Source organism: Panulirus ornatus, chromosome 3 (assembly GCF_036320965.1).
Source record: "Panulirus ornatus isolate Po-2019 chromosome 3, ASM3632096v1, whole genome shotgun sequence".
Lineage (NCBI taxonomy): Eukaryota > Metazoa > Arthropoda > Malacostraca > Decapoda > Palinuridae > Panulirus > Panulirus ornatus.
This window is the reverse complement of record NC_092226.1, coordinates 62,713,645-62,729,257: the sequence shown is the minus strand read 5'-3', so window position 1 is coordinate 62,729,257 and position 15,613 is coordinate 62,713,645. Positions and strand designations below refer to the sequence as shown.

The 15,613-nt window shown below is 42.4% G+C and overlaps 1 protein-coding gene across 4 annotated transcripts in view; it reads left to right on the top strand.

Annotated features, from left to right (window-relative positions):
• The window catches only part of FIG4 (polyphosphoinositide phosphatase FIG4), a 322,728-nt gene that overhangs the window by 53,558 nt on the left and 253,557 nt on the right, over positions 1 to 15,613 (top strand). For all 4 annotated transcript variants that reach the window (XM_071687992.1, XM_071688012.1, XM_071688003.1 and 1 more), the window contains exon 4: positions 12,286 to 12,498. In XM_071687992.1, the coding sequence (XP_071544093.1) occupies positions 12,286 to 12,498 (213 nt within the window). The remainder of the gene's footprint in view (positions 1 to 12,285; positions 12,499 to 15,613) is intronic.

Sequence of the window (15,613 nt, the reverse complement as noted above, 5' to 3'; positions counted from 1 at the left end):
ATTTAACAAACCTTCAAAACACTACATCTTCTCACTTCATCACTACTTGTTATTACCTCCCCATTAGCCCCCTTCACTGATGGTCCCATTTGTTCTCTTGTCTCATGCACTTTATTTACCTCCTTCCAAAACATCTTTTTATTCTCTCTAAAATTTGATGATACTCCTTCACGGCAACTCTCATATACCCTCTTTTTCACCTCTTGCACCTTTCTCTTGACCTCCTGCCTCTTTCTTTTATACATCTCCCAATCATTTGCTCTACTTCCCTGCAAAAATCATCCAAATGCCTCTCTTTTCTCTTTCACTAACAATCTTACTTCCTCATCCTACCACTCACTACCCTTTCTCATACCACAAGCATCTTTTGCGCAAGCCATCACTGCTTTTCTAAATACATCCCAGCGGGTGGCTGGAAATCCTCCCCTCTCATTTTTTTTTAATTTTCCAAAAGAAGGAACAGAGAAGGGGGCCAGGTGAGGATATTCCCTTAAAGGTCCAGTCCTCTGTTCTCAACGCTACCTTGCTAATGCGGGAAATGGCGAATAGTTTGAAAGAAAGAAATATATATATATATATATATATATATATATATGTATTTTTTTTTTTTTTGCCGCTGTCTCCCGCGTTTGCGAGGTAGCGCAAGGAAACAGACGAAAGAAATGGCCCAACCCACCCCCATACACATGTATATACATACACGTCCACACACGCAAATATACATACCTACACAGCTTTCCATGGTTTACCCCAGACGCTTCACATGCCCTGATTCAATCCACTGACAGCACGTCAACCCTGGTATACCACATCGATCCAATTCACTCTATTCCTTGCCCTCCTTTCACCCTCCTGCATGTTCAGGCTCCGATCACACAAAATCTTTTTCACTCCATCTTTCCACCTCCAATTTGATCTCCCTCTTCTCCTCGTTCCCTCCACCTCCGACACATGTATCCTCTTGGTCAATCTTTCCTCACTGATTCTCTCCATGTGCCCAAACCATTTCAAAACACCCTCTTCTGCTCTCTCAACCACGCTCTTTTTATTTCCACACATCTCTCTTACCCTTACGTTACTTACTCGATCAAACCACCTCACACCACACATTGTCCTCAAACATCTCATTTCCAGCACATCCATCCTCCTGCGCACAACTCTATCCATAGCCCACGCCTCGCAACCATACAACATTGTTGGAACCACTATTCCTTCAAACATACCCATTTTTGCTTTCCGAGATAATGTTCTCGACTTCCACACATTCTTCAAGGCTCCCAGAATTTTCGCCCCCTCCCCCACCCTGTGATCCACTTCCGCTTCCATGGTTCCATCCACTGCCAGATCCACTCCCAGATATCTAAAACACTTCACTTCCTCCAGTTTTTCTCCATTCAAACTCACCTCCCAATTGACTTGACCCTCAACCCTACTGTACCTAATAACCTTGCTCTTATTCACAATTACTCTTAACTTTCTTCTTTCACACAGTTTACCATATATATATATATATATATATTTTCTAAACTGTAATATCCCCGGTCAACAAAGTCACCCATAAAGATGTAATTAGTGTCTGGAACTTGACCACCTGTTCTAAAGAGTTCTTCCAGGTCATAGAACTGCCCATGTATGTCCCCACACATAGTTACTGGACATGACACTGGTTGGATGTTTCCTTCTTCTAATGATAATTCACATACTGTCTCACACAATTTCTTAAGGTCACTTTCCGGCAAATACTTGCACTCAGCCTTCACTCCTGCCTGCAGTAGCATGCTTTCTGACATGTTTCATGAACTCCTCTTCGCCAACGGAACTACCTTGGCCCACCAGTGATGCTGCTACGTTTGTGAATCAAAAACCATTGCAACACAAACCTCGCCAGGTGGTAGTGTCCCGCAGTGTATCGAGACAGACTTCCCCAGAACTTTTTTAAAGGGGAAGTAAATGTTTATAGTTGTGTTACTGGAGTGATAGTTTTCATACATGGTGCTTTGACAAGAAAATAGTGAAATTGGAAAAAATGTAGCTTAGACATTGAAGCTTATTGATACAGTGGTTAAATTGATGAGAACTACTATTGACGTTTGTGTAAATAAATTAAACATTTCCTTTTTCCATAGCCAGAGGTTGAACCATTATGTGACATTCATTTTTTTCATTTCATTTCAAGCTAGAAGTTTCAGTTTTCTAAATTGTTTCTTACATTTTTCATATGTATATATATGTATGTGTGTGTGTGTGTGTATATGTGCGTGTGTGTGTGTATGTGTGTGTATGTGTATATATATATATGTATATTATCCCTGGGGATAGGGGTGAAAGAATACTTCCCACACATTCCTCACGTGTCGTAGAAAGCGACTAGAGGGGACAGGAGCGGGGGGCCAGAAATCCTCCCCTCCTTGTATTTTTTTAACTTTCTAAAATGGGAAATAGAAGAAGGAGTCACGCGGGGAGTGCTCATCCTCCTCGAAGGCTCAGATTGGGGTGCCTAAATGTGTGTGGATGTAACCAAGATGTGAAAAAAGGAGAGATAGGTAGTATGTTTGAGGAAAGGAACCTGGATGTTTTGGCTCTGAGTGAAACGAAGCTCAAGGGTAAAGGGGAAGAGTGGTTTGGGAATGTCTTGGGAGTAAAGTCAGGGGTTAGTGAGAGGACAAGAGCAAGGGAAGGAGTAGCAGTACTCCTGAAACAGGAGTTGTGGGAGTATGTGATAGAATGTAAGAAAGTAAATTCTCGATTAATATGGGTAAAACTGAAAGTTGATGGACAGAGATGGGTGATTATTGGTGCATATGCACTTGGGCATGAGAAGAAAGATCATGAGAGGCAAGTGTTTTGGGAGCAGCTGAATGAGTGTGTTAGTGGTTTTGATGCACGAGACCGGGTTATAGTGATGGGGGATTTGAATGCAAAGGTGAGTAATGTGGCAGTTGAGGGAATAATTGGTATACCTGGGGTGTTCAGTGTTGTAAATGGAAATGGTGAAGAGCTTGTAGATTTATGTGCTGAAAAAGGACTGATGATTGGGAATACCTGGTTTAAAAAGCGAGATATACATAAGTATACTTATGTAAGTAGGAGAGATGGCCAGAGAGCGTTATTGGATTACGTGTTAATTGACAGGCGCGCGAAAGAGAGACTTTTGGATGTTAATGTGCTGAGAGGTGCAACTGGAGGGATGTCTGATCATTATCTAAGGTGAAGATTTGTATGGGTTTTCAGAAAAAAAGAGTGAATGTTGGGGTGAAGAGGGTGGTGAGAGTAAGTGAGCTTGGGAAGGAGACTTGTGTGAGGAAGTACCAGGAGAGACTGAGTACAGAATGGAAAAAGGTGAGAACAATGGAAGTAAGGGGAGTGGGGGAGGAATGGGATGTATTTAGGGAATCAGTGATGGATTGCGCAAAAGATGCTTGTGGCATGAGAAGAGTGGGAGGTGGGTTGATTAGAAAGGGTAGTGAGTGGTGGGATGAAGAAGTAAGATTATTAGTGAAAGAGAAGAGAGAGGCATTTGGACGATTTTTGCAGGGAAAAAATGCAACTGAGTGGGAGATGTATAAAAGAGACAGGAGGTCAAGAGAAAGGTGCAAGAGGTGAAAAAGAGGGCAAATGAGAGTTGGGGTGAGAGAGTATCATTAAATTTTAGGGAGAATAAAAAGATGTTCTGGAAGGAGGTAAATAAAGTGCGTAAGACAAGGGAGCAAATGGGAACTTCAGTGAAGGGCGCAAATGGGGAGGTGATAACAAGTAGTGGTGACGTGAGAAGGAGATGGAGTGAGTATTTTGAAGGTTTGTTGAATGTGTTTGATGATAGAGTGGCAGATATAGGGTGTTTTGGTCGAGGTGGTGTGCAAATTGAGAGGGTTAGGGAAAATGATTTGGTAAACAGAGAAGAGGTAGTAAAAGCTTTGCGGAAGATGAAAGCCGGCAAGGCAGCAGGTTTGGATGGTATTGCAGTGGAATTTATAAAAAAAGGGGGTGACTGTATTGTTGACTGGTTTCTAAGGTTATTTAATGTATGTGTGACTCATGGTGAGGTGCCTGAGGATTGGCGGAATGCGTGCATAGTGCCATTGTACAAAGGCAAAGGGGATAAGAGTGAGTGCTCAAATTACAGAGGTATAAGTTTGTTGAGTATTCCTGGTAAATTATATGGGAGGGTATTGACTGAGAGGGTGAAGGCATGTACAGAGCATCAGATTGGGGAAGAGCAGTGTGATTTCAGAAGTGGTAGAGGATGTGTGGATCAGGTGTTTGCTTTGAAGAATGTATGTGAGAAATACTTAGAACAGCAAATGGATTTGTATGTAGCATTTATGGATCTGGAGAAGGCATATGATAGAGTTGATAGAGATGTTCTGTGGAAGGTATTAAGAATATATGGTGTGGGAGGCAAGTTGTTAGAAGCATTGAAAAGTTTTTATTGAGGATGTAAGGCATGTGTACGTGTAGGAAGAGAGGAAAGTGATTGGTTCTCAGTGAATGTAGGTTTGCGGCAGGGGTGTGTGATGTCTCCATGGTTGTTTAATTTGTTTATGGATGGGGTTGTTAGGGAGGTGAATGCAAGAGTTTTGGAAAGAGGGGCAAGTATGAAGTCTGTTGTGGATGAGAGAGCTTGGGAAGTGAGTCAGTTGTTGTTCGCTGATGATACAGCGCTGGTGGCTGATTCATGTGAGAAACTGCAGAAGCTGGTGACTGAGTTTGGTAAAGTGTGTGAAAGAAGAAAGTTAAGAGTAAATGTGAATAAGAGCAAGGTAATTAGGTACAGAAGGGTTGAGGGTCAAGTCAATTGGGAGGTAAGTTTGAATGGAGAAAAACTGGAGGAAGTAAAGTGTTTTAGAAATCTGGGAGTGGATCTAGCAGTGGATGGAACCATGGAAGCGGAAGTGAATCATAGGGTGGGGGAGGGGGCAAAAATCCTGGGAGCCTTGAAGAATGTTTGGAAGTCGAGAACATTATCTCGGAAAGCAAAAATGGGTATTTTTGAAGGAATAGTGATTCCAACAATGTTTTATGGTTATGAGGCGTGGGCTATGGATAGAGTTGTGCGCAGGAGGATGGATGTGCTGGAAATGAGATGTTTGAGGACAATGTGTGGTGTGAGGTGGTTTGATCGAGTAATTAATGTAAGGGTAAGAGAGATGTGTGGAAATAAAAAGAGTGTGGTTGAGAGAGCAGAAGAGGGTGTTTTGAAATGGTTTGGGCACATGGAGAGAATGATTGAGGAAAGATTGACCAAGAGGATATATGTGTTGGAGGTGGAGGGAACGAGGAGAAGAGGGAGACCAAATTGGAGGGGGAAAGATGGAGTGAAAAAGATTTTGTGTGATCGGTGCCTGAACATGCAGGAGGGTGAAAGGCGGGCAACGAATAGAGTAAATTGGATCGATGTGATATACCGGGGTTAACGTGCTGTCAGTGGATTGAATCAGGGCATGTGAAGCGTCTTGGGTAAACCATGGAAAGTTGTGTGGGGCCTGGATGTGGAAATGGAGCTGTGATTTCGGGCATTATTGCATGACAGCTAGAAAATGAGTGTGAACGAATGGGGCCTTTGTTGTCTTTTCCTAGTGCTACCTCGCACACATGAGGGGGGAGGGAGATGGTATTCCATGCGTGGCGAGGTGGTGATGGGAATGAATAATGGCAGACAGTGTGAATTTTGTGTATGGGTATATATGTATTTGTCTGTGTGTGTATATATATGTATACATTGAGATGTATAGGTATGTATATTTGCGTGTGTGGACGTGTATGTATATACATTGTTTATGGGGGTGGGTTGGACCATTTCTTTTGTCTGTTTCCTTGCGCTACCTCGCAAACGCGGGAGACAGCGACAAAGCAAAATAAAATAAATAAATAATAAATAAAAATATATATACAGAGGTATAAGTTTGTTGAATATTCCTGGGAAATTATATGGGAGGGTATTGATTGAGAGGGTGAAAGTATGTACAGAGCATCAGATTGGGGAAGAGCAGTGTGGTTTCAGAAGTGGTAGAGCATATGAGGATCAGGTGTTTGCTTTGAAGAATGCATGTGAGAAATAATTAGAAAAGCAAGTGGATTTTTATATAGCATTTATGGATCTGGAGAAGGCATATGATAGAGTTGATAGAGATGCTCTGTGGAAGGTATTAAGAATATATGGTGTGGGAGGCAAGTTGTTAGAAGCAGTGAAAAGTTTTTATCAAGGATGTAAGGCATGTGTACGTGTATGAAGAGAGGAAAGTGATTGGTTCTCAGTAAATGTTGTTTTGTGGCAGGGGTGTGTGATGTCTCCATGGTTGTTTAATTTGTTTATGAATGGGGTTGTTAGGGAGGTGAATGCAAGAGTTTTGGAAAGAGGGGCAAGTATGTAGTATGTGGTGGATGAGAGAGCTTGGGAAGTGATTCAGTTGTTGTTCACTGATGATACAGCGCTGGTGACTGATTGGTGTGAGAAACTGCAGAAGCTGGTGACTGAGTTTGGCAAAGTGTGTAAAAAAAAAGAAATCTGAGAGTAAATGTGAATAAGAGCAAGGTTATTAGGTACAGTAGGGTTGAGGGACAAGTCAGTTGGAAGGTAAGTTTGAATGGAGAAAAACTGGAGGAAGTGAAGTGTTTTACATATCTGAGAGTGGATTTGGCAGCTGATGGAACCATGGAAGCGGAAGTGAATCATAGGGTGGGGGAGGGGGTGAAAGTTCTGGGAGCATTGAAGAATGTGTGGAAGTCGAGAACATTATCTCGGAAAGCAGAAATGGGTATGTTTGAGGGAATAGTGGTTCCAACAATGTTATATGGTTGCGAGACGTGGGCTATGGATAGAGTTGTGCGCAGGACGGTGGATGTGCTGGAAATGAGATGTTTGAGGGCAATATGGGGTGTGAGATGGTTTGATCGCTTAAGTAATAATACGGTAAGTGAGATGTGTGGTAATAAAAAGAGTGTTCTTGAGAGAGCAGAAGAGGGTGTTTTGAAATGGTTTGGTTACATGGAGAGAATGAGTGAGGAAAGATTGACAAAGAGTATATATATTTGTTAAGAGGTGGATGGAACGAGGAGAAGTGGGAGACCAAATTGGAGGTGGAAAGATGGAGTGAAAAAGATTTTGAGTGATCGGGGCCTGAACATGCAGGAGGGTAAAAGGCGTGCAATGAATAGAGTGAATTTTAAAGATGTGGTATACTGGGGTCGATGTGCTGTTAATGGATTGAACCAGGGCATGTGAAGCGTCTGGGGTAAACCATGGAAAGTTCTGTGGGGCCTTGATGTGGAAAGGGAGCTGTGGTTTTGGTGCATTATTACATGACAGCTAGAGACTGAGTGTGAACGAATGTGGCCTTTGTTGTCTTTTCCTAGCGCTACCTTACGCTTATTTGGGGGAAGGGGGTTGTTATTTCATGTGTGGCTGGGTGGCGATGGGAATGAATAAAGGCAGACAGTATGAATTATGTACAACTGTTTATATGTATATGTCTGTGTATGTATATATATGTATATGTAGAGATGTATAGGTATATATATATGTGCTGTGTGTGGATGTGTATGTATATACATGTGTATGTGGGTGGGTTGGGCCATTCTTTCGCGTGTTTCCTTGAGCTTCCTCGCTAACGCAGGAGACAGCAACAAAGTATAATGAAGAAAATATTCAATTATACGTTTGTAAGTAGGAAAGATGGTCAGAGAGCATTATAGGATTATGTGTTAATTGATAGGCACGTGAAAGAGAGACTTTTGGATGTTAATGTGCTGACAGGTGCAACTGGAGGGATGTCTGATCATTTTCTTGTGGAGTTGAAGTTGAAGATTTATAGAGGTTTTCTGAAAAGAAAAGAGAATGTCGGGGTGAAGAGAGTGGTGAAAGTAAGTGAGCTTGGGAAGGAGACTTGTGTGAGGAAGTACCAGGAGAGACTGAGTGCAGAATGGAAAAAGGTGAGAGCAAAGGAGGAAAGGGGAGTGGGGGAGGAATGGGATATATCTAGGGAAGCAGTGATGGCTTGCGCAAAAGATGTTTCTGACATGAGAGGCGTGGGAGGTAGGTAGATTAGAAAAGGTAGTGAGTGGTAGGATGAAGATGTAAGATTATTATGAAAGAGAAGAGAGTGGCGTTTGGTCGATATTTGCAAGGAAATAGTTCAGATGATTGGGAAATGTAAGAGGCAGGAAGTCAAGAGAAATATACGAGGTGAAAAAGAGGGCAAATGAGAGTTGGGGTGAGAGAGTATCATTAAATTTTAGGGAGAATAAAAAGATGTTTTGAAAGGAGATAGATAAAGTGCGTAAGAGAAGAGAACAAATGGGAACATCGTTGACGTGGGCTATTGGGGACATGACAACAAGTGGTGGTGATGTGAGAAGGAGATGGAGTGAGTGTTTTGAAGGTTTGGTGAATGTGTTAGATGATAGAGTGGCAGATATAGGGTGTTTTGGTCGAGGTGGTGTGCGAAGTAAGAGGATCAGGGACAATGATTTGGTAAACAGAGAAGAGGTAGTGAAAGCTTCACAGAAGATGAAAGCCGGTAAGGCAGCTGGTTTGGATGGTATTGCAGTGGAATTGATTATAAAAGGGGGTGACTGTGATTTTCACTAGTTGGTGAGGATATTCAATGTATATATGGCTCATGGTGAAGTGCCTTAGGATTGGTGGAATTTATGCATAATGCCACTGTACAAAAGCAAAGGGGATAAAGGTGAGTGTTCAAATTACATAGGTATATTTTTGTTGAGTAGTCCTGGGAAATTATATGGGAGAGTATTGATTGAGAGGGTTAAGGCATGTACAGAACATCAGATTGGGGAAGAGCAGTGTGGTTTCAGAGGTGGTAGAGGATGTGTGGATCAGATGTTTGCTTTGAAGAATGTATGCGAGAAATACTTAGAAAAACAAGTGGATATGTATGTAGCATTTATGGATCTGGAGAAAGCATATAATAGAGTTGATAGAGATGCTCTGTGGAAGGTATTAAGAGTATATGGTGTGGGAGGCAATTTGCTAGAAGCAGTGAAAAGTTTTTATCGAGGATGTAAGGCTTGTGTACGTATAGGAAGAGAGGAATGTGATTGGTTCCCAGTAAATGTTGGTTTGCGGCAAGGGTACGTGATGACTCCATGGTTGTTTAATTTGTTTATGGATGGGGTTGTTAGGAAGGTGAATGCAAGAGTTTTGGAGAGAGGGGCTAGGATACAGTCTTTTCTGGATGAGAGGGCTTGGGAAGTGATTGAGTTGTTGTTTGCTGATGAAATAGTGCTGGTGGATGATTCATGTGAGAAACTGCAGAAGCTGGTGACTGAGTTTGGTAAAGTGCGTGAAAGAAGAAAGCTGAGAGTAAATGTGAATAAGAGCAAGGTTATTAGGTACAGTAGGGTTGAGGGACAAGTCAATTGGGAGGTAAGTTTGAATGGAGAAAAACTGGAGGAAGTGAAGTGTTTTAGATATCTGGGAGTGGATTTGGCAGTGGATAGAACCATGGAAGCAGAAGTGAGTCACAGGGTGGGGAGGGGGCTAAAGTTCTGGGACCGTTAAAAATGTGTGGAAGTCGCGAACATTATCTCGGAAAGCAAGAATGGGTATGTTTGAAGGAATGGTGGGCCCAACAATGTTATATGTTTGCGAGGCATGGGCTGTAGATAAGGTTGTGCAGAGGACGGTGGATGTGTTGGAAACGAGATGTTTGAGGGAAATATGTGGTGTTAGGTGGTTTGATCTAGTAAGTAATGAAAGGGTAAGAGAGATGTGTGGTAATAAAAAGAGTGTGGTTGAGAGAGCAGAAGAGGGTGTATTGAAATGGTTTGGTCTCATGGAGAGATTGAGTGAGGAAAGATTGACAAAGAGGGTACATGTGTCAGAGGTGGAGGGAACAAGGAGAAGTTGGAGACCAATTGGAGGTGGAAGGATGGAGTTTAAAAGATTTTGAGTGATCGGTGCCTGAACATGCAGGAGGGTGAAAGGCATGCAAGGAATAGAGTGAATTGTAACAATGTGATATACAGGGGTTGACGTGCTGTCCGTAGATTGAACCAGGGCATGTGAAGTGTCTGGGGTAAACCATGGAAAGTTTTGTTGCACCTGGATGTGGAAAGGGAGCTGTGGTTTTGGTGCATTATACATGACAGCTAGAAACTGAGTCTGAATGAATGTGGCCTTTGTTGCCTTTTCCTAGCGCATGTGGGAGGAGGTGGCTGTTTTTCATGTTTGGCAGGATGGCGATGGGAATGAATAAAGGCAGCAAGTGTGAATTATGTACATGTGCATGTATGTGTGTCTGTGTACTTATATATATGTATACTTTGAAATGTATAGGTATGTATATGTGTGTGTGTGGACATGTATGTATATACATGTGTATGTGGGTGGGTTGGGCCATTCTTTTGTCTGTTTCCTTGCACTACCTCGCTAACACGGGATACTGCAAGAAAGTATGATAAGATATGAATAAATATATATTTCATACCATTCACCATTTCCTACATTAGCGAGGTAGCGTTAAGAACAGAGGACTGAACCCTTGAAAGAATATTCTCACTTGGCTCCCCTTCTCTGTTCCTTCTTTTGGAAAATTAAAAAAGAGAGGAGGATACAGGCCCCACAGACCTTCCCATGGTTTACCCCAAACGCTTCACATGCTATGGTTCAATCCATGGGCAGCATGTTGACCCCAGTATACCACATCGTTCCAATTCACTCTATTCCTTGCACTCCTTTCACCCTTCTGTATGTTCAGGCCCCGAACACTCAAAATCTTTTTCATTCCATCCTTCCACCTACAGTTTGGTCTCCTGCTTCTCCTTGTTCCCTCCACCTCTGACACACATATCCTCTTTGTCAATCTTTTCTATCTCTCATTCTCACCATGTGTCCAAACCAGTTCACCACGCCCTCTTCTGCTCTCTCAACCACACTCTTTTTGTTACCACACATCCCTCTCACCCTTTCATTACTTACTTGATCAAACCTCATCACACAGCATATTGTCCTCAAACATCTCATTTCCAACGCATCTGCCTTCTTCCGCACAGCCCTATCTGTAGCCCATGCCTTGCAACCATATAACATTGTTGGAACCACTATTCCTTCATACATACCCATTTTTGCTCTTCAAGATAATGTTCTTCCTTCCACGCATTCTTCAAGTGGATGAGAGGGCTTGGGAAGTAAGTCAGTTGTTGTTCGCTGATGATACAGTACTGGTGGCTGATTCAAGTGTGAAAGTGCAGAAGTTAGTAACTGAGTTTTGAAAAGTGTGTGAAAGGAGAAAGTTGAGCATAAATGTGAATAAGAGCAAGTGAGTCATAGGGTGGGGGAGGGGGCAAAATGTCTGGGAGTGATGAAAATGTGTGGAACGAGAGAACCTTATCTCGTAGGGTGAAAATGGGTCATGGGTATGTTTGAAGGAATGATAGTTCCAACAATATTATATGGTAGCGAGGCATGGGATATAGATAGGGTCGTACAGAAGAGGGTGGATGTGTTGGAAGTGAAATGTTTGAGGACATGTGGTGTGAGGTGGTTTGATCGAGTAAGTAATGAAAGGGTAAGAGAGATGTGTGGTGATAAAGAGAGTGTGGTTGAGAGAGCAAAAGAGGGTGTGTTGAAATGGTTTGGACATATATGGAGAATGAGTGAGGTATGCAATAAATAGTGTGAATTGGAACAATGTGGTATACCGGGGTCAACTTGCTGTCAGTGGACTGAACCAGGGCATGTGAAATATCTGGGTTAAAGCATGGAAAGGTCTGTGGAGCCTGTAATGTGCATTACACATGACAGCTAGAGATTGAGTGTGAACGAATGTGGCCCCATTTTTTTCGTTTATTTTTTGTCAGTTTTCCAGGTGCTACCTCGCTGACACAGGAGGTGGCAGTGTTGTTTCCTGTGGGGCGGGGTGGGGAGAGGAATGGATGAATGCAGGCGAGTCTGAATATGTACATGTGTATATATGTATATGGCTGTGTGTATGTGTTTGTGTGTGTGTGTATGTATATCTATGTGTACTTTTACATGTTTATATGTATGTGTATGTGTGTCTGTGAGTGGATGGGTCTTTCTTCATCTATTTCCTGGTGCTACCTCGCTTACTCAGTGAATGGCAGTCAAGTATGATAAATGTATATTTTTTGTGTGTGTATATGTGTGTGTGTGTGTGTGTGTGTGTGTGTGAGAGAGAGAGAGAGAGAGAGAGAGAGAGAGAGAGAGAGAGAGAGAGAGAGAGAGAGAGAGAGAGAGGTGATGATAAATGAAACTTTATCTCTCAGATGGATAGATAATCACCTGTGTATTTACTTTGGCAGGTGGAGTACAGCCAGCGACAAATCAAAGAACTCTTGTCTATGATCAATGAAGGTAATCGTGCACAGTCTGGCCAGCGGCAGATGACTGGGCTTAACCGAACTGTTTCAGCATTTGGCATTGTTGGTTTTGTACGGTTCTTAGAGGGATACTACATCATCTTGGTCACTAAAAGACGGAAAGTGGCTGTAATCGGTTTACATACTATTTATAAGGTTTGTTATCCCTTTTTTAGTGTTATTGATATATGTATTTTATTTTTTTCTTTGCCATTTCCTACATTAACAGGGTGAACCAGGAACATTCTGTAGCTATTGTTTGTAATGTATCAGAGAGGAGTGAGTATGCAGTCTGTAGGAGATAGAAGGGCCTGAGAAGTAATTCAGTTGTTGCTTGCCGATGATACAGCATGATTTGAGTGAGAAACTGCAGAAGTTGGTGACAGAGTTTGGAAGAGCATGTGAAAGAAGGAAGTTTAGTGTGAATGTGAATAACAGCAAGGTTATTAAAATGTAGCATGGTTGAGGGACAGTTTAGTTGGTGTGTGACTTTAAATGGAGAAAAATTGGAGGAAGTAAGTGTTTTAGATACCTGGGAGTGGACATGGCAGTGAATGGAACCATGAAAGCACGGGTGAGTCAGGGTGGGTTAGGTGGTGAAGGTTTTGGGAACACTGAAGAATATGTGGAAAGAGAGAACATTATTTTGGTTGTCAAAAATAGGCATGTTTGAAAGTATAATAGTCCCAGTAATATTGAATGGATGGAAGGCATGGGCTGGTTGGAGGAGGGTAGATGTGTTGGGAATGAAATGTTGTAGGACAACTTGAAGTGTAAGGTGGTTTGGTCGAGTAAGTAATGAAAGGGTAAGAGAGAGGCGTGGTAATAAAAAGAGTGGTTGAGAAAGCTGAAGAGGGTGTGCAGAAATTTTTGGGACATATGGAGAGAGTAAGTGAGGAAAGATTGACAAAGAGAACATATTTGATGGAAGTGAAGGGAACAAGGAGAGCAGGGAGACCGAATTGAAGATGGAAGGATGGATGAAAAAAATTTTGAGCCATCATGGCCCAAACATGCAGGGGTTAAAGGAATGCAAGAGACAGAGTAAATTGGCACTGCGTGGTATACAGGGGTTGAAGCACTGTTAATGGACTGAATCAGGGCATTTGGTGCATGTGGGGTAAACCAAAGAAAGGTCTGTGGGGATTCTGTGTGAATAAGTAGCTATTACTTTGGTGAGGTAAGTTTGAATGGAGAAAAACTGGAGGAAGTAAAGTGTTTTAGATATCTGGGAGTGGATCTGGTAGCGGATGGAACCATGGAAGCGGAAGTGAATCATAGGGTGGGGGAGGGGGCGAAAATTCTGGGAGCCTTGAAGAATGTTTGGAAGTCAAGAACATTATCTCGGAAAGCAAAAATGGGTATGTTTGAAGGAATAGTGGTTCCAACAATGTTGTATGGTTGCGAGGCGTGGGCTATGGATAGAGTTGTGCACAGGAGGGTGGATGTGCTGAAAATGAGATGTTTGAGGACAATATGTGGTGTGAGGTGGTTTGATCGAGTAAGTAATGTAAGGGTAAGAGAGATGTGTGGAAATAAAAAGAGTGTGGTTGAGAGAGCAGAAGAGGGTGTTTTGAAATGGTTTGGTCACATGGAGAGAATGAGTGAGGAAAGATTGACCAAGAGGATATATGTGTCAGAGGTGGAGGGAACGAGGAGAAGTGGGAGACCAAATTGGAGGTGGAAAGATGGAGTGAAAATGATTTTGAGTGATCGGGGCCTGAACATGCAGGAGGGTGAAAGGCTTGCAAGGAATAGAGTGAATTGGAACAATGTGGTATACCGGGGTCGACGTGCTGTCAATGGATTGAACCAGGGCATGTGAAGCCTCTGGGGTAAACCATGGAAAGTTGTGTGGGGCCTGGATGTGGAAAGGGTGCTGTGGTTTCGGTGCATTATTACATGACAGCTAGAGACTGAGTGTGAACGAATGGGGCCTTTGGTGTCTTTTCCTAGCGCTACCTCGCACACATGAGGGGGGAGGGGGTTGTTATTCCATGTGTGGCGGGGTGGCGATGGGAACAAATAAAGGCAGACAGTATGAATTATGTACATGTGTATATATGTATATGTCTGTGTGTGTATATATATGTGTACATTTAGATGTATAGGTATGTATATTTGGGTGTGTGGACGTGTATATATATACATGTGTATGTTGGCGGGTTGGGCCATTCTTTCGTCTGTTTCCTTGCGCTACCTCGCTAACGCGGGAGACAGTGACAAAGCAAAATAAATAAATAAATATAAATAAATACTTTGGTTCATTACGCATGATAGCTTGAGAATGAATGTGAGTGGATGCGGCCTTTCTTCATCTGCTTCCTGGTGTTACCTTGCTAAATTGGGAATGGGGATTAAGCATTAAAAGATATTATTATTTTTTTTTTTTTTCATACTATTTGCCATTTCCCGCGTTAGCGAGGTAGCGTTAAGAACAGAGAACTGGGCCTTAGAGGGAATATCCTCACCTGACCCCCTTCTCTGTTCCTTCTTTTGGAAAATTAAAAAAAAAAACAAGAAAGGGGCGTCCGGGGTGAACCGTGGAGGGCTGTGTGGGTGTGTATATTTGCGTGTGTGGACGTGTGTGTGTGCATGTGTATGGGGAGGGTTGGGCCATTTCTTTCGTCTGTTTCCTTGCGCTGCCTCGCGAGCGCGGGAGGCGGCGACAGGGTATAAAGGAGAAAAAAAAAAAAAAATATATATATATATATATATATATATATATATATATATATATATATATATATATATATATATATATATATATATATTATCCCTGGGGATAGGGGAGAAAGAATACTTCCCAAGTATTCCCTGCGTGTCGTAGAAGGCGACTAAAAGGGGAGGGAGCGGGTGGCTGGATTATTATTATTATTGTTATTTTATCCCTGGGGATAGGGAGAAAGAATACTTCTCACACATTCCCGCATGTCATAGAAGGTGACTAAAGGTGACTGGAGCGTGGGTGGGCTAGAAACCCTTCCCTCGTATTTTAACTCTCTAAAACGGGAAAGAGAAGGAGTCTTGCGGGGAATGCTTATCCTCCTCAAAGGCTCAGATTGGGGTGTCTGAATGTGTGTGGATGTAACCAAGATGAGAAAAAAGGAGAGATAGGTAGTATGTTTGAGGAAAGGAATCTGGATGTTTTGGCTCCGAGTGAAATGAAGCTCAAGGGTAAAGGGGAAGTGTAGTTTGGGAATGTCCTGGGAGTAAAGTCATGGGTTGGTGAGAAAACAAGAGCAAAGGAAGGACTAACACTACTCTTGAA